General features: G+C 36.8%; 2 protein-coding genes and 2 pseudogenes across 2 annotated transcripts; 1 reads left to right on the forward strand and 3 right to left on the reverse strand.

Annotated features, from left to right (window-relative positions):
• Nucleotides 1-975: 975 nt before the first annotated feature.
• On the reverse strand, nucleotides 976-4,436 carry LOC132171934 (putative disease resistance protein RGA1; annotated as a pseudogene).
• A 3,215-nt stretch (nucleotides 4,437-7,651) lies between these two features.
• LOC148587310 (putative disease resistance protein RGA1) lies at nucleotides 7,652-11,067 on the reverse strand (annotated as a pseudogene).
• A 2,048-nt stretch (nucleotides 11,068-13,115) lies between these two features.
• Nucleotides 13,116-17,466, forward strand: LOC132172028 (flavin-containing monooxygenase FMO GS-OX-like 4). The gene is made up of 7 exons (XM_059583456.2): nucleotides 13,116-13,684; nucleotides 14,147-14,217; nucleotides 15,408-15,557; nucleotides 15,638-15,720; nucleotides 15,831-15,966; nucleotides 16,768-16,941; nucleotides 17,021-17,466. Exons 1-7 carry the CDS (start codon nucleotides 13,150-13,152, stop codon nucleotides 17,186-17,188), a joined length of 1,317 nt encoding a protein of 438 aa, XP_059439439.2. The 5' UTR covers nucleotides 13,116-13,149; the 3' UTR covers nucleotides 17,189-17,466.
• An 898-nt stretch (nucleotides 17,467-18,364) lies between these two features.
• On the reverse strand, nucleotides 18,365-25,783 carry LOC132180796 (vesicle-associated protein 1-3). The gene is made up of 8 exons (XM_088513306.1): nucleotides 25,541-25,783; nucleotides 24,970-25,040; nucleotides 24,773-24,854; nucleotides 24,305-24,420; nucleotides 24,033-24,194; nucleotides 23,824-23,865; nucleotides 19,100-19,177; nucleotides 18,365-18,755 (listed from the first exon to the last, which is right to left on the reverse strand). The coding sequence occupies exons 1-8, from the start codon at nucleotides 25,590-25,592 to the stop codon at nucleotides 18,648-18,650; spliced, it is 711 nt and encodes a 236-aa protein (XP_088369432.1). The 5' UTR covers nucleotides 25,593-25,783; the 3' UTR covers nucleotides 18,365-18,647.
• Nucleotides 25,784-25,969: the final 186 nt, after the last annotated feature.

The following is a 25,969-nucleotide window of genomic DNA, read 5'->3' on the forward strand; positions in this document are numbered from 1 at the left end:
ATTATCCTGTTTTGGAAAATGACTTTTCCATTCACAAGCAAATCTGATCAGAATTTGTAATCTTTCTAGGCTACCAAATGACCCGAAAGAGAGTGAGAGAAAGAGAGAGTAGTGAATATTTGCAGGCCCCATTATATTAGTTTCAGTGCAAAGAAAAGCTACCAATATACAAAAACAATTAAGCAAATCACCCAATTGAAAAGAAATAGCTGAAACCACCAACTAAATCAAATATTTGAACTAGTTTGATTTACTACATCCAAACAAGTATGCAAAGTAATTAAATCCCAGTGTAGTTAACAAATAACTCCAAAAACAACAGCTCTTCAACAGCCTTTATATTTCATACCATGTTGTAGATGAGTCTGGAGTAATACCAAACAATAACCCCCTGATTTCAGAAAAGATGACAAATTTTGTAGAGGTTTCCTTGCTATCTCCTCAGTTTCCAATCATCACTGCAAGTATAAATGCTCTTAATATTTGGAATTTGATACTTTGAACGAAAGTAGAGGACCATGGAAGAGAGACAGGATAAAAAAATATAAAACCTGCAAATGCCAAGCAGCACAATAAATCAGCCTGATTGGTCTTCTGCTGTAAATGTATCTCTATATTTTCCTGCGAAAGAAATGTCACAAACAGCAAGGTTCTAAGTAAGACGAAATTAGGCTAAAAAGTAAACAATTAACTTGCCTCTTTATTTCTAAAGACAATGTCGGTTGTCAAAAAAATGGTTATGAAAACGAATTGAAAGCTATGTATAAAGGCTTTTGGAGCATGTGGAAAAGCCATTGGAAAATGCCCAATGATGTTCAAAGTCTCAAGAGTAACCCCAATAACATTTTTTATGATCGTTGCACAATGACATATTGGACAATAGTAATCTTCCAACTAGCAGATGCAGTATTCTGGCACTACAACCCAAAACAAATACTAGTAATCCTGATTAAGATAAAATGATGAGTAATATACCTAAGCAATTGAAGATGCATGGATGTTTGACTTTTCTTCTTGCTGAGGAGGATACCGCAAGTCTAACTCTGGGATGTGAGAAATCTTGGTCCAATCTTCACCCGTTTCTCTCTCGCATCTTTGCAGTAAGATGGTATACACTTCTCAACTTTTAGCCTTCGCAAAGAAGTTAGCCTACCCATTCCTTCGGGCAGCGATGTCAAACTGGAGCATCCACCAATTTCAAGCACTTGAAGTGATGTGCAGTTGTGGATCCCCTCTGGTATCCCTGTCAAGTTTTCACAATTTGAAATCTCAAGCCTTTGCAGAGTGGTCAAGTGTTGAAGCCCCGACGGGAGAGACACTAATTTCGGAAGATGTGTAAACTCCAAAGAGAGGAGGCTCTTAAGGCCTTGCCATTGCATCCCATCCTCATCATTGGCTAGCTCAAGTTCATGACAATTACAAAGGTGCAGGTATTGAAGGGCAATGAGATGTTGTATACCTGGGGAAAGAGACTTTAATCTATTGCAATTCAATATCGTCAAAGATTCAAGAGAAGTGAGGTCTTCTGGCAGAGTTTCTAGATCCACAATGGAATTTAGTTTTATATGCTTCAATTTTGAGAGAGGATTGGATGAAGAGGAGGCTATTGGTGTTGACGTTGAGCTTTGCGGTTCTACCATATTCATCATCATTGTCTGTTGCAGTGGCTTCAAGCTCGCATTCCACAAGACCAACTCTCCTTCAAGATGCGGAAACATTGGCATGGAAGTCAACATAGGGCAATTCCAAATTTGTAGTGTTGAAAGACAAGGAAATGAAGGTATTAAACGATGCTCTTTCATTGATGTTACCGCTGTTATTTCAACGGATTTGTCATTATCACTATTGATGTCCACAGAAGAATGGCTCCTCCACCACCCCTTGAGATTAGGACAAAGATCAATTTTGATTTCTTTCAAGGATGGGAAAAATGGTATTGGCGCCAATGAAGAAGAAGAGAACTCATTGCTATCACCATCATCTGATATGTACTGCAAAGTATGCAACTTTGTAAGAGAAAGATACTTAAGAAAAGGTAGTTGACTCAATGGTGGCAAATATTGGCATTTCCTACAATACCGTAATTCAAATGTAACAAGATTTGTGAGTGACAAAAGCCAAGTCGGAAGCCTTGAACCCCGATTCAAGAATAAACGAAGTTTTTTCAGATTTGGGTGTGGTTGGAGGCCTTCCAATAACATTTCATCATCAACATTAACGTCCAAATCATTGAAACCTCCTTTTGTACTCCACCATAAATCCAAAGCATGAAGATGTTTCTCCTTTAAATTTGTTGCCTTATATTCTGATGCAACATCTTTCCCATGTTTCAAATCTCTAATCTCTAACTCTCCTCTCAGCTTATTTAGTTTATTTAGCTCTTTTAACCCACCGCTATGCCTGGAAAGAGAGCCCGAGTAGACCACAAATCTTGATAATGTTTGAAGATTAGTCAGTTGCCCCAATCCAAGTGGCATATAAATCAAAGCACGACATCCATCTATCTCAAGATGCCTCAGGTTAACTAATCTTTTAATGCCTCTCGGAAATTTTTCTAAGTTCCAACAATTAGAGAGTTTTAATGTTTGCAAATTATGCAACCTTGTTATGGACTCGGGCAGCTCCTTGATGTTACCATTTTCAGAAAGATCAAGATATTTTAAATACTTCAACTTACCGATAGAGCTTGGCACAAAATCAAGATTTCTTAGATGCATATCCAACACACGCAACAACTGAAAACTTGAAAAAATTGTATCACAATCAATGTCAACCCAAAATTCATGCCCACTACGGCAAAGAAATGTCCGTATCTTACTTGCTTTACACAATGACGAAATATCTATATCGTAACCCACTGATACATGACGAGTTCTCTCATCAATGTTTCTTTCCTTATAATCTAATGTGGTGATCAACGATCCGGCCACTGAAATGGCAAGATCATGTATGAGGTCATGTATTTTGCATCTAATTATGTTACCAAACTCATCAATTTCAGCTTCTTGAAAGAATGCTCTCCAAAGCAAATCCATAAAATACTCATGACCAACATCATCCAAGCAACGGTCTTGATCCGATAACTTGACAAAACCTTGTGCTATCCAAAGTTTAATCAATGTTGATCTATCAATCTTGTGATCTTTGGGAAACAAACTACAATAAGCAAAGCAATTCTTCAAATGTGAAGGGAGATGATCATAACTCAGCTTCAGAATTGGTAAGATGTCACCTTCATTCTGAGATATTTTTGAGAGTTCATTGTTCTTAAAAGACAACCACCCTGTTTCGGGATTTTTGGACCGTAGTAAGCTTCCAATTGTCCTTATGGCTAGAGGGAGTCCTAAACACTTTTCTAGGATTTCCCTCCCAATCGCTACGATGCTTGAATTCTCAGGCTCTTGTCCTTTCTCAAATGTCATTTGCTTAAATAAAGTCCATGAAGCATGTTCGTCTAAACCCCTTAAGGAATATGATTGAACTGTGCCGGTAATCCTTGCAACACTTTCATTGCGGGTAGTTACTAATATTCTACTGCCTCTTGCACCACCCATCAATAGTCTTTTCAAGCCAAGCCATTTTTCAAAATCCTCATTCCACACATCATCCAACACGAGTAAGTATTTCTTTCCATCGATTTTTTCTTTAAGATAACCCATCAATGTATCCATCTCAACAATTTCTGATTTCCTCTTTGTTGCAGATTCTAAGATTTTTTCAAAAATATTTTTAACATCAAAGGTATCAGAAACACACACCCACATTTTTAATTGAAAATGCTTTTGGACTATCTCGTCATTGAATATGAGTTGAGCAAGTGTAGTCTTTCCTAATCCACCAATACCAACAATTGGGAGGATGGAAACATCCTCGTCAACGTTGAAGGCCATCAGACGGTCTATAACTGCCTTCTTATCAAGCTCTCGACCAATAACCTCTTCCGCAGGTACAAAAGAGTGAGTGTTATCCCTCTCCCTTTTCCCGACTCGTGTCTCCACATGGCGTACTTCCAACTGGAATCTCTCCCTACTTGCGTCAATGGTGTCTAACCTCTCTCTAATCACCTTGATCTTATGGCCCGTTCCAAGACGATAGACAAGCTGATTTGATTTGGAAAAGAAAATGCGTACCTTTTTGGCCTTCTTATCAAGGGTCATTATTTCCCTCTGTAGAGCTTCGGTAGAAATAGCATCCAGCAAGTCATCCGCATCATAAATGGCATCATCCAGCTTTCCGAGCCAATCTCTGACTCCATGGTTCCCTGCCGCCTGCTTATCCTCCGCATCGAGAAGCACCGCTTTGATTGTTGAAACCGTGTTCATCAAGCTTTGAAGCTCATCTTCAACACCCCAGAGCAGTCCGATCTCTTTGGCAGCCAGAGAGCCCAAGGTCTGAATGATTCGCTCAGCAGTGCCAAAGAGAAGCCGTTCTGCCATTTCTTGAATGTGAATGAAGGAATGCTCAAAAGCTCTCTTGAAGATATGTTTGATGTGAGTAGGAAGGGTTATCTGTCGCCAATATATGTCTGCAAACTGCATTCACACCAAATCAAATCCTCAAGAATTATTTCTTAAAAAGTAAAATCAGCCCACATTTTCTCCCGAAAGAAATGCTTGAATCGCTCCGGAAAAACCTTAAAACTATCGTGACATGCGACTTTTACGCTGCGCTGTCTGCCATTTTTTCTATTGAAGAAGTCAAACCTCAAGCACCATTTTCAATTCAATGATTTAAAGCCTTGTTCCCTGAAACCTCACCGATATTTCCAGCTTGATTCTTTCAAAGTCAATGCATGATGATGTATTGATTGTATTCGTCAACGGGAGGTTTTTGTATTTTTTTTTTTGAGAGAATCGTGATCTTCAATGACTACTTTGAAGGAGTTTTAACCTCCAAAACACAATAAACTGCATTCTAAAACAATATTCGACGTGTTCCTTTTTATTAATAGTTTGACTTTAAATAGATAAACAATAGACTACCATTTACATAATAAACCAATTAAGTCTTGACTTCTAAGGCTAAGACGATTTTAATTAGAAAAGAATCGAACTCTTTATTATTGGACTCTAATGCAACACCAGACAATATCAAATAATTATTATCACATCATTCCCTTCCCTTAACAATTTCCTTGTCTCCAAGAAAAATTCCAAAACTAATCTAATTGAAAACCAATTAACAAATAATAAATAAATAAAAACTGCAACAAACCATGGCTCAGGCCATTTTTAATTAATTGTTTATCAACTCTAGCTGCCTTGCAAGTTTCCTTTCTTTTAAAATTTATGGGTCACATATTCAACTCACTCACACCAACTCAATTTTTTACCTCCTACTTTTACTGAATCTTTGATTTTGTGCATAAAATGTCTTCCAAATGCATATATTGTCTATGGAAGAGTCATCTTTTGAGGTAATTTTCCTTGTGAGCTGTGACTGTTAACAAGGGAAAAACATATTTCACTCCTATGTGGTTAGGCCGTAAAAACACAGAACCTCCATAAATTTTAGGCAATTAAGTACTTCTAAATGTCATTTTTATGTCTCTCTTGTGTTCTTCCAAATGTGAGGTTTAAAATTATCATTTGATCAAAATTCAATAGTAATTTTAAAGTCACATCAGTTTTAGAAGGACACACGAATGACTAACATAAGGAGGACTTTTAGCATTACTCATTTTAGGCCGTAATTTTTAACCCCTGGTAGTCATGTTCAAAGAGTGATATTAACATATAAGCTACACATTACCACTAAAATCCAGTAAATTATTAGTAGGATCTCGTTTTTCACTGAAAAAGAAAAAGGAAAAAAGAAAAAGAAAACCAATTTGGCTAATATACATGATGAGAGTGTGGGTGAAGGTCTACAATTAATTCATGATGTGGCACAATGGAATTAGTTATAGGCTAAACACATTAACACACAGCTTTGCTTTTCTTTGACAATTTTTCTTTTCTATACTAATTGGAGCAGAGTTTGAGCAGAAAGCTGGTGCATATTGTCTGAGCTGCTTTTTCATGGTTTCTTTGCCGATTTTCAGGTATTCCTTCTCCCTAATTGTATAGCAGTTATTTTAATCCTCTTGTGAATTGATTCATGTCATCCATGGCCTCTCACTGGCTTCTGATGAAGGGCAAGGACTACCAGAGTAATTTCATTCTCAAGTGACCTGCTAATTTGAAAGATCATCGAGGGTTAAGAATGATCAATACTCAAGATTGAGGAAATAGGCATTCCATTCATCAACAAACCATTATCCTGTTTTGGAAAATGACCTTTGCATTCATAAGCAAATCAAGTAATATCAACAATTTAGAATCTGATCAGAATTTGTAATCTTTCTAGGATACCAAATGAACTGAAAGAGAGAGAGAGAGAGAGCAGTGAATATTTGCAGGCTCCATTATCTTAGTTTCAGTACCAAGAAAATCTACCAATATACATAAACAATTAAGCAAATCACCAAATTGCAAATAAATAACTGAAAGCACCAGCTAAATGAAAATATTTGAACTAGTTTGAAAGAAAAAATCGAAAATAAGTATGCAAAGTAAATCCCAATGTAATTAACAAATAACTCCAAAAACAACAGCTCTTCAATAGCCTTTATCTCATACCATGTTGTAGATGAGTCAGGAGAAATACCCAAAAAATAAGCCCCAGCAAAGATGACACATTTTGTAGAGGTTTCTTGCTATCTCCTCAGTTTCCAATCACAACTGCAAGTATACTAATGCTTTTAAGATTTGAAATTTTATATTTTGAATGAAAGTAGAGGACCATGGGACAGAGGAGACACAGAGGAAACAAATATAAAACCTGCAAATGCTAAGTAGTACACTAAATCAGCCTGATTGGTCTTCTAGTACTGTAAATGTATCTCTATGTTTTCCTGGAAAAGCAATACACCGTAAAGTAAGGTGGGAGCAAAAATCAAAGAAAGATTGTCTTGATTCAAACTAAAGCAACCAAAGTCCCAACTGGAAAGATATATACTTATACAATTATTAATGGGTCTATTGTGATAAGACCACTTAAGAACAAACTAAAAAACATCTCACTCACTACCATCGTTTTAGAGCTATCAAAACAAATAGCAACCCCTGTGAAAATCTTACATATAAAATCGAAAGATAAGTAAAGAAAAACTATTGTAAAATAAAGTATAAAAATTAAACACCGTGACAATACATCTACACCATTATCAACAACCATTAACGACGACAACCCTATCATTTTTTCACTCACAAAAGCTGAAAACAAGACAATTAAACTAAAATCTAAGAAAACCAAACGAGAATAAATTTGGATACCAATTCCATGGGAGGGGCCAATCCTCCTGCACAGTACAACTCGCACACAATGGTGTAGAGGTGGGCAAAGATCTTGATGAGCAGAATTCTGGGACAACGATGAAGAGGAAGAACAGAGGATAAATGTTTGTCTCGATATGTGAAGAATCATGAATGTAGCACCGTAGATTTTTGAATATGCTACAAATCCTCTGTTTCTTCTGTGCTTCAATGGGTTCTGCTGCTTCTGCATCTGAAATTTAAAAACCAAGAAATACTGAGAGAGAGAAAAATGAAGAAAATCAATGTGAAGTCAATTTCCATAAAGAATTCAGATAAAATGATAAGTAATATACCTAAATAATCCAAGATGCATGGATGCTTGACTTTTCTTTTTGCTGAGGCGGATACCGCAAGTCTAACTCTGGGATGTGAGAAAATCTTGGCCCAATCCTCACCCACTTCTCTCTCGCATCTTTGCAATAAGATGGGACACCTCTCAACTTTTAGCCTCTGCAAAGACCTTAGCCTACGCATTCCTTCGGGCAATGACGTCAAACTAGAACATCCACCAATTTCAAGCACTTGAAGTGATATGCATTTATATATCCACTTTGGTATAGCCATCAAGTTTTCACAATTTGAAATCTCAAGCCTTTGTAGAGTTGCCGCATGTTGAAGCTCCAACGTACGGGAGAGACACCAATTTGGGAAGTCTTGAGAAGCTAAGAGAGAAGAGGCTCATAAGGCTTTGCCATTGCATCCCATCCTCATCATTGGCTAGCTCGAGCTCAAGACAATTAAAAAGAACTAGCTCCTGAAGGGCGGTGAGATGTTGTATACCTGGGGAGAGAGAATTTAATCTATTGCATTTCCATATCGTTAAAGACTTGAGAGAAGTGAGGTTCTGCAACCACTTTGGCAGAGTTTTTAGGTCCGCCACAATGGAATTCAGTTTTATATACTTCAATTTTGAGAGAGGAGTGGATGAGGAGGAGGCTATTGATGTTGACATTGGGCTTCGCCGTGCTGCCATATTCATCATCATTGTTTGTTGATGTGGCTTCAAGCTAGTGATTTCTAGGACCAACTCTTCTTCAAGATGTGGAAACATTGGCATGGAAGTCAGCGTAGGGCAATCCCACATCCATAATATTGAAAGGCGAAGAAAGGAAGTGAGTAAACGATGATTCGTTATCCTCCACCACCCCTTGAGATTAGGGCAATCACAGAGCCAGATTTCCTTGAGGGATGGGAAAAATGCTACTGGGGCCGATGAAGAAGAAGATGACTCATTACTATCTAATATGTACTCCATATCATCCAATTGCTCGAGAACAAGATACTTGAGAGAAGGCAATTGACTCAATGATGGCAGATATTGGCATTTCGTGCACATCCATAATTCAAATCTAACAAGATTTGTGAGTGACAGAAGCCAACTGGGAAGCCTTGAACCCCCCTAGTTTCCTAAATGAAGCTGTTTCAGATTTGGGTGTGGTTGGAAGCCTTCCAATGACATTTCATCCTCAACGACGTCAGAAACACTTCAATTCCTTCATAACTCCACCATAAATGCAAAGCATGAAGATGTTGTTTCTCCTTTAGATTTGCAACGTTATATCCTGACGCAACACCTTTCACATGTCTCCAATTTTCAATCAGTAACTTTCCTCTCAAGTTATTTAGTCCATTTAGTTCTTTTAACCCACTACTATGCCTAGAGCTAGAGAGGATCCCAGTTGACCACAAATCTAAGTAACGTCCGAAGATTAGTCAATTTCCCCAATCCACATGGCATATAAGTCAAAGCAAGGCATCCATCTATCTCAAGATGCCTGAGGTTGACTAATTTTTCAATGTCTCTCGGCAATTCTTCTAGTAACGCACAATAGGAGAGTCTTAATGTTTGCAAATTTTGCAATCTCGTTATAGAATTGGGCAACTTATTGATCATGAAGTTTCCAGAAAGATCAAGATATCGTAAATACTTCAACTTACCGATAGAGTTTGGGACAAAATCAATATGAATTGTTTTATGCATATCCAGCACACGCGAGAACTTAATACTTGAAAAAATTGCATCACAATCAATCTCAGCCCCAAAGTAATCGCCATCGAGGCTAAGAAATGTGCGTATCCTACTTACTTTACACAATGATTTTGAAATAGATAAAATATCTATATCATAACCAACTGATGCATGACGAATTTTCTCATCATGTTTCTTTCCTTATCATCTAAGGTGGTGATCGACGCTCCTGCCACGGTTATGGCAAGATCATGCATGAGGTCATATATTTTGCATCGAATTATGTTACCAAACTCATCCATTTCAGCTTCTTTAAAGAAGGATCTCCAAAGTAAATCCATAAAATATTCATTAATTACCAACATCTTCCAAGCATCGGTTTTGATCTGATAACTTGACAAACCCTTGTGCTATCTAAAGCTTAATTAGTGCTGATCTATCAATCTTGTAATCTTTTGGAAGCAAACTACAATAAGCAAAGCAATGCTTCAAATGTGAAGGAAGTTGATCATAACTCAGCTTTACAGTTGGTAAGATGTCATTTTCTTTCTGAGACATGTTTGGGAGTTCATTATTCTTAAAAGACAGCCACTCTGTTTCGGGATTTTTAGAGTGTAGTAAACTTGCGATTGTCCTTATGGCTAGAGGGGCACCTAAACACGTCTCTAGGATCTCCCTCCCAATTGCAACAATTCTTGAATTCTTTGGCTCTTGTCCTTTCTCAAATGCCATCGGCTTAAATAAAGACCATGGCGCGTCTTCATCTAAACCCCTTAAGAAATATGATTGAATTGTCCTGGTAATCCTTGCAACGCTTTCATTGCGTGTAGTCACTAATATTCTGCTTCCTCTTGATCCACCCATCAACAATTCTTTCAAGTGAGACCATTTTTCATGATCCTCATTCCACACATCATCCAACACAAGTATATTTTTCCATCGATCTTTTCTTTAAGATGACCTATCAGTGTATCCATTTCAGTTGTTTCTGGTTTCTTCTTTGCTGTAGATTCTAAGATCTTTTCAACAATATTTTTAACATGGAAGGTATCGGAGACACACACCCACATTTTTAGCTCAAAATGCTTTTCGATTTTCTCATCATTGAATATGAGTTAAGCCAGTGTAGTCTTTCCTAATCCACCGATGCCAACAATTGGAAGGATTGAAATGTTCTCTTCAACGTTGGAGTCCACCAGACAGTCTATAACTGCGTTCTTATCATTCTTTCGACCAATAACTTTTTCCGCACGTACAAAAGAATGAGTGTTATCTCTCTCCCTATTCCTGACTTGTGTCTCTGCATGGCGCACCTTGAAGTGGAAATCCCTAGCAGCTGCAGTAATGGCATCTAACCTCTCTCTTATCAACTTAATCTTATGGCCCATTTTATGACGATGGGCAAGCTGGTTTGATTTGGAAACGAAAATGTGTACATTTTTCGCCTTCATATCATGAGTCATTATTTCTCTTCGTAGAGCTTCAGTGGAAATAGCATCCAGCAAGTCATCCGCATCATAAATGGCATCATCTAGCTTTCCGAGCCAATCTCTGACTCCATGGTTCCCTGCAGCTTGTTTCTCCTCTGCATCGAAGAACAGCTTTGACTGTTGAAACGGTGTTCATCATGCTTTGAAGCTCATCTTCGACACCCCAGAGCAGTCCGATCTCTTTGCCAGCCAGGGAGCCCAAAGTCTGAATGATTCCCTCCATAACACCGAAGAGAAGTCGTTCTGCCATGAATGCTCAAAACTCAAGCTCTCTTGAAAATATGTTTGGTGTGAGTAGGAAGGGTTAGGCGTCGCCAACATATGTCTGCAAACTGCAACTCTATTCAACTCTTCCACACCAAATCAAATAATCAAGAATTATTTTTTTGTCGTTTGTAAAATCAGTCTACATTTTCTTCGGAAAGAAATGCTTAAATCGCACCGGGAAAACCTTAAATTAGTGTGACATGCGAGCGGTGCCTAACGTACCCTTTTTCTATTGGAGAAGTCAAACCTCGAGCATTATTTTCAATTCAATGATTTGTTGCATGATGATGTCTTTAAAATTTGCAGGCTGTCACTTGGATTTAAAATTTGTTTTTAGCAGTTTTGTTCCTTTAAACCTCCCAGATCTTTACCTCGATTCTTTCAAAGTCAATGCTTGATGATGTATTCAACTCTCTTTTCTTTTTGGTTTTGGAGGGCTAAAAATAATAATAAAAAAAAAAGAAGGTGTTATTATGGGAGAGAGAAAAATAAAGAGATCAACCGAAATTGTATCACAACAAAAAAAAAGAAAAAAGAGTTAGTATTTTTGTCTTTTGTATTTTTTTGAAGAATAATCTTTATTGAGTGATAGTGAGATCTAAATGTATTAGAGTTTTGCGTCGAACTGATTTTTTCTCCACTATATTTTTGTACTTTATCTTTCATAGTGAATTTTTTCAAGATCGCATCCGCCAGTAGACGTATCACTTAAATCTTGAGGAAGCCACTTAAATCTTGGTGTTATTTTGTGTGTTTTTGTTCTCGTCTTATTTACCGTAATTTTAATCGTGTTTTTTTGCACAACATAATAAAAAAATTATACCTAACAATCCCACTTGAAGCTGCTCCAAATTTTATATATATGCGTTTCTTCAATCTCTTTATTTTCTTTTCTTTTGAGTCTTTAGTGCGTGAAAGGATGATGTAGAGCAGAGTGTGCTTGGAAGTTCATGAGAAAGATTGGAGCAAATATAAGTGTGAATGGGCCACAAGGAGTCGTGCCAACTAGAGGAGTCAAGACGAGAGCACAGACTCATGCAAATGAGCTCTCAAAACAATCGCAAGGACCACCATTTGATAGCCCGTCCGAACGGTCTAGCGAACGGGCCACTCTCGGGAGTTCTCCATAGTAATTCCCGAGGCATCCGTTCGATGCCTCGTTCGAAGGCCGCTCGAACGGCCAACATCAGAAATTCCCCAAAGTAATTCCCGAGACGTCCATTCGATAGCCGTTCGAAGGCCGTTCGAACACTTATGTTATATTTCAGTTTACGTACTTAAATTTCAGTTTTATTTTGTGATCATCCGAACGAAGATATGTTCCGTTCGAACGGCCATCGTAGATTAACCGACTTAATTTCTATTGCTACTAGAGTTAGGAGTTTGGGGGTCTATAAATACATGCTTATAACCTCAAGAACCTAACTTTTGATTATTAGTCAGTTTTTATCAATAAGAAAGTTTAGAGTTGAGTTTCTTCATATTTTTCCTTCAAGCCCTAAATAGACTCTAGCGTTTTGAAAAGATTTCTTAAATCCTTGATAAACTCGAGGTTTTAAACAATATTGTTCATTCTCTTGCAATGATTAAATAACCTTTATACCCTTGAATATTTTATAAAAAATTTAAAGTTACCCTTGTGACCCAATTTTTTTAAAAAATAAAAATGAAAAATCAAGGATATTTTGGTATTTTTATCAATTTTCGACAAAGTTGATGCTTAAAATTGATGGAAGGGGGGTATGTACCATATTGTATCAAATTAAAAATTTATGAGTGAAATTGAAAGTTTTTTAAATTGAAAGAATCTTCTCAATTTCTGGCACTTTTTTTTTTTTTAACAAAAACTAATTTAATAGTAAAGTTATGTAACACTTTATTAAAAATAAAAACAAATTTTCAGGATCACATCATTCTAATTCAATCGTATATGGCAGTAATATTAGTGTTTTGTTAATAATATCATGTATCCTTTCTTTATTATTTGCAATTGAACCAATAAAATGGTTCCCTCTAACGACATATCAAAACCAAACCAACCGGGCGCAAATGCAATTGTTTAGCAATGTATGAGCAATCCTTAAAACTGGCAGTGATCGGAGCCGGCATGGCTGGCCTACTCACCGCACGTGAGCTCAAAAGAGAAGGCCACCGGGTCATTGTCTTCGAGGAAAGCATTAGCCTTGGTGGCACCTGGGTCTATGACCCACGCGTCGAAACCGACCCTTTGGGTCTAGACCCGGCTCGCGAGATTGTCCATAGCAGCCTGTACCGCTCGCTCCGGGTCAACCTTCCGAGGCGGCTCATGGGCTTCTTGGATTACCCATTTTCGCTGAAAGAGGGTGGGGATCCGAGAGAGTTTCCGGGTCACGAGGAGGTGCTCCGGTACCTTGAAGATTTTGCCCGGGATTTCGGGTTGGCTGAGTTGATACGGTTCGGGCGCGAGGTGGTCCGGGTTGAACGAGTCAATGAAGTGAGTCACGAATGGGTAGTTGAGTCGAGGACTCGGGGAAGTGAGTCAGAGATGGAGGAGGAGGTGTTTGAGGCCGTGGTGGTGTGTAATGGTCACCACACCGAGCCAAGAATTGCTGAGTTTCCAGGTATCTTTATTTCTACTTTTATTTGCTTTTTTTAATGTTACTGGTATTTTTATTTTTATCTTATAATTATTCAACAATAGTAATCTGAGAATTTTAATTAACTTTTGGATTTTGTTTTGGTAATGCCAAATATTATCATTCTATTTAACATTTATTTAATATCGCTAGCATGGATACGTCACTATTGTTAGATGAATATTTGATAGAATTATAATATCTACCGTTTCTCTTTTATTTTTTTAACAATTACCGATCAAATGATTGGTTAGACTGACATGTCATTGTAAGATAATTATATGATAAAAATGTGATTTCTAGCCTGAGTAGTACTACATCTTATACTTGTAAAACAATATATTGTAAAAGAGTTGCACCATGTCTCCTTTGAACTTAAACATTAACCTTGAGAAATATTTTGTGATACATGAGTTAGGCAAAATGATTTTTTTTATTATGTTACAGGCATGGATATTTGGCCAGGAATGCAAGTACACAGTCACAACTATCGAACTCCTGAGCCATTTCAGAACCAAGTATGTAAATGTCAGTGCTTTTATTTTTCCATCATCAAAAATTTCCCTACTTGTAAAACATGAATTAGCTTAATGCTGTATTATTCTATGCCAACATGTTAACCTTTTTGCCTAGAAACACAGTCTGTACTCTAATAGCCATATTTATATGCTAGTGATAATGCAATGGAAAATAAGGGCTTTTGAAGGAATGATTTACAAACTATTTTACAGAAAACAGGGTTGATGTATAGTTTTGGTCATCATTTTTAAAGACATTAATTGGGCATCATCTGTGTGCAAGCTGATGCATGCTAGGGTGCCTGAATAAATTGTGCTGCAAATTTATTGGATAAATTGTGCCTGAAGATATGGCTGAACTACTCTTACACTGTGTATTGATGCTTGCATACAATTGGAAAGGATGGACTCTTGCACAGGTCTAGGCATCACATGTAATTTAATTTCCAAACACTCTATCCTATTGAACTTTTAGAAATCTAGGAACAGATCTTTCTAGGCACTGGGACTCTCATATAGATCTTGCATACCCCCATTCCATGTCCTGGCACATCTAGGCATTGGCGCCTATTACATTCAGAAGTGGCCATTCAAAGTAGCTTTTCTTGATCTGTTCTTAACATTTGCTTCTTCCACACCAGTTTGTACTGCTCTAGGGACTGACCTTGCAATTTCATGGCTTCACTCTAATACAAACTTTACCTAAAAATGAGGATTTTAGAATTTGTTAAAATATTAATTAACTGATTAAATTTAGCATTTCTTATGAGCTTAAGTTTTTTAGACAAATAGTGATTTAACAGGGTATGAGAGTAAAGATCCTGAGTTCGAACTTTGACTCTATAGTTTATCCCCCTCCTCTCCCCTTTTTAGTTAATATTCCACGTGTTTAGCTTCACTTGTGAGGGAGAATTTGAACCTACCTGTGAAGAGAGTATTAAAATATTAATTAAATAATTGAGTTTCAGCTTAAACTTTTAGGATAATTGGTTATTTAACAAGAATCGTTAGTTTAAGGTGTAACCTTATTTCTGACGTAGGTGAAATTCATCTTGTCCTGCTTGTTGCTGGTTGCATACTGCAAAATCACATGAATTGCTCCTTGCTTCTTAATTTTAATTTCATTCCTGTAATGGCAACTTGTTTCTAGCACTTTTTCTTAAGAGCTGTAATGCTATCATGATTGACAGATTGTGGTGTTAATTGGAAATGGACCTAGTGCACACGACATCTTGAGAGAGATCTCCTCTGTTGCGAAAGAAGTTCATCAAGCCTTGCGAGCCTCGGATGTGCATTTTAAAAAGTTGGAAAATCACAATAATATCTGGCAGCATTCAGTGGTTTTGTGTTCTCTCGACTGGAAAATGCTATTTCTAGCACCTTTGATATCAGAAATTCTAATGGGTAGTAACTTCTGCAGATAAAATGTGCTAATGAAGATGGTAAAGTAGTATTTCAAGATGGATCATTTGTTTATGCAGATGCCATCATCCATTGTACTGGGTAATTGCCATAAATCTGATTTCATAGCCTCTGCTTTATTCTCTTTATCTTATTAGATCAATTAGCAACTTTTGTTTGCACATTCCTGAGCTATTATTCTCCTCCTGCAGGTTCAAGTATCATTTCCCCTTTTTAAGAACAAATGGAATAGTGAGCGTGGATGACAACTGTGTTGGACCTCTGTATAAACATGTTTTTCCACCATGCTTGGCTCCTTGGCTTTCTTTTGTAGGACTTCCTTACAGGGTACGCTATTACATATTATATATTCCGAAGTTGATGAATTCAAAAGTGAGTTTTCTAGTAAAAAGATAAATGGTTCTTGAAACAATGGGTTGTTTGGCAGATTTTGTAGATTGTTATATTACTGTTATATGACTAAGACAACGTCAACTATTGGTTTATTCCTTTTTTACTAGCCCTTTATGATCTAAGTGCTGATTTTCCTTGTCATGTCATCTAAGTTGTGTGACAGTAGAAGTGGTTCCGATAGTATCTGTTTGGTCGCCATAGAGACAAGAAGATGAATGTCAATTTTCCAAGTTTTCTTTTGGGATTCTAACTTCCCTATTCTTGCAACTTCGGGGGTGTTTGTTAAACCCCACTGTACTGTTCATTATCTCACCACACTATTCATTTCATTTTTTCCAAAAAAAGAAAAACATTCTTACTTTTATATCAAATCATTCACTTTTTTTTGATAAGTATCAAATCATTCACTTTTTATATCACATCATTTACTTTTTATTACTATTCAAATAAAAAAATCACTACAAAACAAAATTTTTTACTTTCCAATACCACTTTTTCATTTTTCCATACCAATCTTTATTTATTTATTTTTTTTATTCATTTTATCCATGAACAGTGCGGTGGGTAATAAATAGTGCTGTGGGGTTTAACAAACACCCCCTTCATAGCCATCAAAGAATAGGTTTTTATATCTTGTTTAGAAGATGATATTCAATTTCAACAGGTATCTCCATTATTTCTTACTCCTCCATCTGTTAGGTTGATTAAGTATATGATACTTCATTGTGCAATCAGGCTGCTCCCACTTTAATAATTGAGTTACAGTCCCGATGGGTGGCAAAAGTTTTAGCTGGCAAGGTGGCACTGCCAAGTGAAGAAGAGATGGCATCATCTGTGGAAGAACTCTACCAGCACATGAAGGAGAGTGGATTGCCAAAGCACCACACTCATCAGCTTCAGCAGAACAAGGTTTTAGGGTCTCATATTCAATCATTTTTCTTTCTTCTCAGACATTTCTTATTGACTTAATTTGTTTCTTTTGTCGCAGTTTGATTACGAAAACTGGCTAGTCACTCAATTGAGATTACCACCCCTGGAGGAGTGGAGAGAAGAGATGTATTTCCATGCGTTGAAGAAGATTACTTCACATGATGATGATGAATATCGGGACACCTGGGATGTCATAGGTGGATGTAAGGATACTACAGCATGCTAAAGGCCAGTTCTTTGTAAAGGTGATAGAGATTAATAGGAAGTTTATTATCTCTATCTCTTTTCTTTTTTTCTTTTTTCTTTGTTTTTTTCTCCTCTTTTTCTTCTTTCATGGGTCACACTGACCCAAAAAGATAGGTTGTAGTTATTTAAGTAGTAACTTATTAAGCCTTCACACAGGTAATAGTATCCGCTTTATTTCAAGTGAAATTGAGTAAGTTATTTTATGGTTGAGATTTAGTGTCAGGTGATAAATTTGTTAGCAAGTCATTCAAAAAGTTTAAATAATGTGGCATCATTTACATTGTTAGATGAAACAACATTAAATCCTAACCATGAAATAGCTAATCTCAATATCAAGCAAAATGAAGTGGATGATCAAATATTTGAGTAAGAGTTAAATGTCATTTTTTGTAATAACTTGGCTTTCTTCTTGATTGAATAAGACTATTTATATGGGATCTGAGCATTTATATTGAAGATTGTTTACACTGCCTATCCACATCCTCGTAAGTGTTAAAAAACGAACAAACTAAATTATATATTATCCATTATATTTAATATCAACTTTAGAGAATAAGAGCAATATTTTAGATCAATCTTTTGATAATTATGAATAGCCCATGTAACCACTAGTTGCCTACGGCTTCTCCATCCTCCATTTCACCAGAGATTGACCAGCAAACTCAACAAGAACTCTTGAAAGATGAAGGCTATTCATGATATTTAGCAAATAATTCATTTTCTACAATCGAATGAATACAATTGGGTTCATGATAAAACCCCAATGGGAGAGAGCAATCAAAAGAGAACATAATGAAAAAGAAGCCCGGCCTATACCAGTATATATACCACATTTTTATCCCACAAATATCTCACGATACTGATATGATAATCACAACCAACTCTAGAATATTTATTTACTTTTAACGATGACCGAAAGAGTCTTGAGACTGGCACATTAACATTGTAAAATAGTGATGAAATAAAAATGTAGTTTTTAGCCTTACTATTAGACTAAAGATGCTCCTGACTATGGGAAAATATCAATCGGTACTCTGTTTATATATATGCATATTTCTATTGGAAATTGATTGCATTTAACTCCCCATTATTTTCATTCTCAGTAAATAAAGAAAAATATCAGTAAAAAGGGAAATCACACTCAAGAGAACGACAAAACACCAAAAACAAAACCCCCTTTGATTAAAACCAAGCATCAATATGTATTAGGTTTACAATAAGCCGAGCCCATCTAACCCACCTTTCAACCGAAAAAGTTCTTAGGACTTGGATAAATCAATCATTCACATGTCAAAATACAATAATAAGAGGCTATAATTTACACCCTAAAAGAAGAAAAGTCCTAAAAAAGAGTCTTAGGAAGATCAGGAGCATCAATAATGTTGATTCCAACACCCAGCTAACAAAACAAAAGGATGCCTGATATGCAGTTTCAGCGTTTACTTGACAAAGTAGCCAAACAGGACGCCAAGCAGACCAACCAGCACCACAACAAATAGAGAGAGGCCACCAGCACGACTTTTGCTAATTTCTTTTCTCAGCAGATCCTGTCAAATATAGTTATGACATTATTATGACAAAATTTATTGAAAGAAAAGACTGAGAAAAGCAAATTTGTAGAAGAACAAATTTCTTTTCCATTTTACTTCTGCATAAACTTTCAATCAAGAGTGCATGTTTCATTGCAAGCCTCAAGCCCCAAAAGAGGGCTTATCAAACAGTTAATATAGGGCCTTCTATTGAAATCAGTTAATTTGCGCAACTAACAAGACAAATCACATAGAATCACTAGGTAACATTGGACGTGAGCAATACAATTATGAAATTATTGAAAAACCACGGGAGCGTAAAAGATAATTGATACTATATAATGTACAAACAAAACCGATACCAGTTCCTGATGTAGTTTCTGATTTCGTTGCAAAGCAGAAGCTTTCTCCTCGGTCAAGTTGGAAATCATAGACCACTCCTGAAGAAAAATACATTGTACACAAAAATACAAGGTAATCAATCAATTGTATTGGAGGAGAATTGACAATAATCAAGCATAGAAACAGAAAAGCATAAAACAAACTTTAATTAAAACAAAAGATATTCACAAGAAGATAATTAGCAACAGGGCCAGCTGCCTGTTTGAACCTTAGCAATAACTTTTTCAAGATAGATAGTACATAATGCCTAATCCATGGTACCCCATTATCCTATCCATTACTCAACTTACGTAAGAAATTGTACTTTTAATTATTGCAGTCTGGGGACCTAACATCTCGCGACATAAAGGATTTATATAAGGTGTAAGACAAAAAACTTTCACAGAATTAGTGAGTTCCTGACACTATTGAGTTTGTCTTTGACCACATCTTACAAGCAACCTGAATTCCAGAACAAATTTAACATGAGTTTTGTCTGTATCTTGTTGTCGCTATAAGACAGCTGGCTAAGATTAGAAATGACCTATTATAGGCAAAAACTAAGAGCATGGGGTCTAAAAGCTAATGTGTTTTTCATTGATACAGTAAAAGCTAAATCACCCAGGCACAACTGTGACTTTCATTTATTAAATTCTTGTATTTGAGTAATAATCTCTCTTTTTCCTATGATAAGAGGTCTATAAGCCTATTCCAAGTATGAAAACTTAATCTAAATTAACTGAAATCATATTAGCCACTGCAGAAGTATGAAAAAACAACCATCGGTGTTATATTATATGGATATACTCCCAATAATTATCTGCGCAACAACCTAGAAGCAACCCCCACTTCGATTTCTCCAATGATCAGCATTTATAATTTGACCTGACTTGAAGCAGGAATGGAGGAGGGGTTACTAAGACACCACTTCCTAGAGCACAAAATGAATAGCTTTTAAGGAGGACACCCACAGAGAAAGCCCAGGCTATTACCCCAATCCTAGAGTAGTAGATGCTTTGCCAATAGTAGCTCCTGACTATAATAACAACTCTTCGAGTAGCATGTCATTTAACTATACCAATGGTTCCAATGCCCACCTGCTAGGTCCATTAAATTCCACGACCTCCAATTTTGAATTTTCCTAACATGCAATATTTAGATGACAGAGTCATCACCAGCTGTCTTTATAAATTTGTACTTGATTCAAGTGTCACACCTAATCCCTCAAAATCAGTTATATTATAATGTTAATTGCAGGCATAAAGTACATATTTTTGAGGTTGTCAAAACTGGAACACATAGACATGCATGATTAAGAAAAAAAACACACTGAGCCTATGACTTAGTTGTTGAAGAATAGAAATTGCAAGACAACTATGCCTTACAAGGACATCTGGTACCACCATTACTACCTCCTCAATAGCAGCTTCTGCCACATTGTCTCAATATTTAAGGTCATCATATGTTAAATTCATACAGCAAACTTGAAGAAAATATCAAACTCACCATGTTTGCCCTGAAAAAATTATAGCTATCAACATAATAAAGTGACAATCAACCATCAAGAAAAAAGTGAAAAAGAAAAAAACTGAAGCATCAACAACTTTTCATTGGTTCTTACTGGCAGAAAATTTCATGAAGCTCTCCAATCTATGTTTCCATAAACTTTTTTTTGATAAATAATCGAAACTTTATTAAAAGCATAAATTGCCCCCAAGTAAACATGAGGTATACAAGAGAAGCCACCTAGCTAGTAGAAGCAAAAAGAATTAAAAAATCATGATGGACAATCACCAAAAGAAAAACAAATGCAGTTGTCTAAAGATACAGGGTGTTGAAAAATAAAGATTTAGTCTCTTCCAAAACCCTCTTACGGTCCTCAAAGATTCTATTATTTTATTCCCTCCATAGACACCACAAAAGGTACGAAGGCATTATCTTTCACAAAGCAACACTCCCAAGTGCTGTCAGTAGTCTACCAACAAGCATATTAGTCGACTACTCATCTAGGTATAAACTAAGAGTGCCCAAATCGACAAAAGAAAACATTCCAAATCGCATAAACAACCTCACAATGAAGGAGGAGGTCCACGTTCTCCCCATTCCTTTTACACATATCAACTACAATGATGAGCTGCTTCCAGAGATTTCCATGGTAAAGATCTTCCCAAGGGCTGCCAACCAAACAAAAAAGGCCACAATCAAAGGGACCTTAGTCGACACCCTTCCAAGGGAAATGGAGACCATCATTACAACCCATGGCACTATAGAAGGATTTAACATCAAACAACCCTTTTTTGGAAGTGATCCACCACAGTTTGTCCTCCCCTTCCCTTCTCATTCTTACTAAATACTGAAAAACAAGGTAAAGACATCTACCTCCCAATCATGAGCCGCTCTAACAAGGCTCATGTTCCATTGAATGGAACTTCCAAAAAAATTCACTTGAGCCGCAACAGAAGCATCCTTTGTGCAAGCAATACCGAATAAAACAAAAAAGGCTTTCTTAATGGCCACATCCCCACACCAGAGATCATGCCAGAATTTAACCTTAAAGCCAACTTCCACTTCAAATCTGGTATGACTACAAAATTTTCCCCAAACCTTCCTAGTATTCTTCCATAAACCCACCCATACGCCCCAACAAGCTCACTAGAACACCACCCTTCTCATAAACTGCTATATTTAGAGTCCACCACCACTCTCCGCCAACCCTCTTTCTCAAACCCATAGCACCAAATCCATTTACCTAAGAGGCATGATTAAAGCTCTACAAGTTCCTATCCCCCAACCCTCCCATAGAAATCAACGTACAAACCTTGGACCAACTCACCAGGCAATATTTGAGCTCTTCACCAAGTCCATCCCATAAGAAATCACGTTGACACTTCTTAATACGGTTTACAACACTCGTATGGAGAGGAAAGAGGGACATGAAGTATGTAAGTAAGTTGGATAAGATGCTCTTGATAAGGGTAACCCTACCACCCTTAAACAAGTACAACATTTTCCAACTAGCTAGCTAATGTTCAATTATCTCAATAACATTGTCTCAAATATGTTTGGCCTTGTAGGAAGCCCCCAACGGAAGACAAAGATACTTTAAGGGCAGAGATGCAACCCCACAACCTAGAATCCCAGCCAACCCAGCCACATTATCAACATTTCTCACTGGAACCAATTCCGACTTGACTAAGTTTGCCTTCAAATTCAACACAACTTCAGAACATAAGAATAAGCTTTGTAAATTGCGAAGATGATTCGGTTCAGTCCCACAGAAAAGCAATGTATCATTAGCAAATATAAGATGGGAGATACCAATCCAATCCCCACAAAGAAGCTAGACCACAAGCCTCCACTCACTGCAGCTGAAATTATCTTATCCAATGCCTCCATCACTATGACAATCAGCAAATGAGACAAAGGGTTACCTTGCCTCAAGCCATGAGGGCTGCTAAAGAAGCTAGTAGGAGAGCCGTTCACCAAAACTAAGAAACACACCCATGAGCACCATTTCCTCCCAAACCAGCACCTTCTCAGCATGTACAATAGAAAATCCCAATTAACATGATTATAAGCTTTTTCTAAGTCCATTTTACAAATAACCTCTGCTTTTCCAAATCTCATTGTACTATCAAGGCATTCTTTGGCAATAGGAATAAGATCTAGGATCTGCCTACCTCGGATAAACACATTCTATGACTTAGAAATAATTTTCTCCAACAACATCTTAAGCATGTTTGCTAGAATCTTAGCAATAATCTTGTAAATGCTACCCACTAGACTAATAGGGTGAAAGTCCTTGGATCGACCACCCCTGGGAATCTTTGGAATAAGGGCGAGGCATGTAGCATTAAGGCTTTTCTTGAGCTTACAACTAGCATGGAAATCATAAAAAGCCTTCATGATGTCTCCAGTCAAAACAACCCAACAAGCTTGGAAGAATGCCATAGAGAACCATTAGGGTTCAGTGCCTCGTCACCGTTCAAACCTTTCACAACCTCCCACACCTCCCTTTCCTCAAATTCTCTCTCCAACCAACTAGTCTCAGCCTCATCAATAGAATCAAAGGAAAGATCATCCACCACAGGCCTCCAAATAAACTGATCAGTGAACAAGTATTTATAAAACTGGACAATGTGCTTGCTGATCTCCGACTAGTTGGTAGAAATTGTGCCAGCAATCAACAAGGAATCAACGGAATTCCTTTTTCTGTTGTAGTTAGCCATTATGTGAAAAAAACTGTGTACTTGTCACCCTCCTTGAGCCACAAGATCCTAGATTTTTGCTTCCAACTCACCTTCTCCATGAGAGAAAATCTTTCTAGTTTACTAACAATTTCTGCCTTCTTGGTAAAGCATCATAATCATTACAAGCCATTTTACCCCCAACCAGCCACTGACTCTCCCTAGAAGGCAGTATCAAAGTATAAGCTTGATAATTGCATAGTACAAATGCTTCCAACTAGCTATAGACACACAACATAATCTTACTGAAGGGATAAGACAGAAAGTGATTATTATAAAAATTATAATGCCAATATTTCAAACATCCTTAAACATACGATGAAAACTTAAACATACTCACAAGGAGTAACAAATGAACAGAATATTATTAAAAAAAACTATCAACTATTAAAATGAAATGTGGTACTGATAATTAAAATTACAAATGTTTATCATAAGCTGGGCAGAGAGACATTTACCTCTGAAGACTTCTCTTTAGGCTCCTCTAAAGATCTTGATACCTAAGATTACGACATTTAAAATAACATTCCAGACCATAAGGAAACAAATTGCCCATCAATGTCTCTGTCAAAGGTTTTGAAATTTTTTGCAAAGAGGTATAGTGCCAAAAAAAAAAAAAGAAAAGAAAAAGGAATAAATTTCAAGACAGCAGAAACGAAAAACTTACAGCATCAAACAATAAACGATTTTGATGCCCATTCTCAAGCACTGATGCCCTGGGAGAAGAATCTTCTTCAGGTTCTTCAGGGACAGGTGATGGGGGGTTAGCAGGAATGTAAATGACCCTCATCTTGAACTCTTCCACAACCTTACCATCCTCTTTGTTAAACTAAAAAAAAAAACAAACAATACACCAAGTCTGAGTCCATGAAAGAAAAACAACCCAAAACACCACAACAGCCCAAAAAAAAAAGCCCAAGAGCAGCAAAACCATCACACCATTTCTGGGGTTATGTCTTTCGTAGTCGCACCATCCGGCGCAACCACACTTTGAAGAAGAAATTTGTCCTTGCACTGCAAATCAGGGGGTACCTCTTTAGGAGCTTGCATTGTAACTGCCAGAATACATGTCAAGAAAGCAGTAATCAAGAACAGATAGATATAGACAACATACAAAGTGAAATGATAGAACTATGTGAACCAAACAACAAGCATTTCAAATCTAAAATTTGACCATTTTTTTTCTGTAAATAGATACACGCACATTAGCAGTAAACTACCTATAAAATTTAGGCAAAATATTAGATGAAGAATAATATCAACAACTAAATGGGGAACGAATATGACTATCACCTAGCAATTCAAATTCTAAATTAAAAAATGGAGGAAGTATGATATTATAACCAAAAAGAAAAATAAATCAACATGAAGAACCACTTGGTATTATGGTTACTAGTAAGTATTTACCTGTAACATTGCATGTGGTTCGAGGCAAAACAATGCCAGCATTAGGACGGACACAATATTTTTTGGGGTTTGTTGTTTTAACCTAATCAATTACAATGTTCAGTAAATTAAACAGAACATTAGCACAATGACTTGATGGAAAATCATAGAAAAACCAAATAAACAAACACAACGATGAAAATTCAAAAGGAAACTACCTTGAACGCCACATATTTATCCGTTTTATTCGTCAATTGTATGGAACATGAACTCTGCCTCTTCACTTCAACTTTGCCATCACATGCAAAAATAACCCAGAATCAGCAACAAACACCTTGAAAAGGTTCTGAGAGGAAAATTAACATCACAAAAATTGGACCAAACAGCAAACAGAAATAAAAATTCATAACGCTTATAGATACTCAAATGAACCTAAAACGACAATTTAGCTCAACTCATATGGTTACAAATTTTCAAAAAATAAAAAAAAAAACATTTTCTTTCATTTTTTTTTCTTTCCCTTAATTTTCACGCAAAACAAACGATGACAAAAGAAACCTCCCAAAAACACCACAAACCAAACAATTCATAATTTTCAGTTTGTCCTACATATTTATCGGCAACCAATTAGAAAGAGGCAACAATTCGCTAAATCCGTTTCTGGGTTCTCCTATTAAACCAAAGGAGCATAAAACATGACACCCAAATTTTTCTCTCTTCGATTCTCCAAAATTTTCTAGGGAAGCAAACAGAAAGTAGCAAGACAAATGAGTTTAAGAAAAGACTTACATAGGACTTTGAGTTCTGTAGGTTGAATGTTTAGAAGATCCCAAGTACCCATCGCTATGAATCCAGAAGATATTCTTTTTCTTTTTTTGAAACAAAAATAAAACTAGAAATCTTACAAGAACCGAAAATTAGGGGTTTTGGGAAAAGCACAGATGTGATCTGAGAAGAACTGGAAGCAGAAAATACTTCCGCGTGATTTCAAACACGAAAGGAGATAGCGTCACAGGCGTGTGATTTTCACGACTGCTCTCCACCGTGCATATGAAAAGGCAGAGGGGCCTTTATGTGGGTTCCATAGTTCAGTTCTAAATTATGCTGATCTAACGGTGATATATTGGCCATCGTATCTGTGTTGTGAACGGCTGTTATGGTAGAATTAGGATCTGGTTTGTCGCCTGGTGTTGCTTTTTTTAGTTTTTGATTTTGATA

This window comes from Corylus avellana, chromosome 2 (genome assembly GCF_965113065.1).
Source record: "Corylus avellana chromosome 2, dhCorAvel1.hap1.2, whole genome shotgun sequence".
In the NCBI taxonomy this organism is placed as follows: domain Eukaryota; kingdom Viridiplantae; phylum Streptophyta; class Magnoliopsida; order Fagales; family Betulaceae; genus Corylus; species Corylus avellana.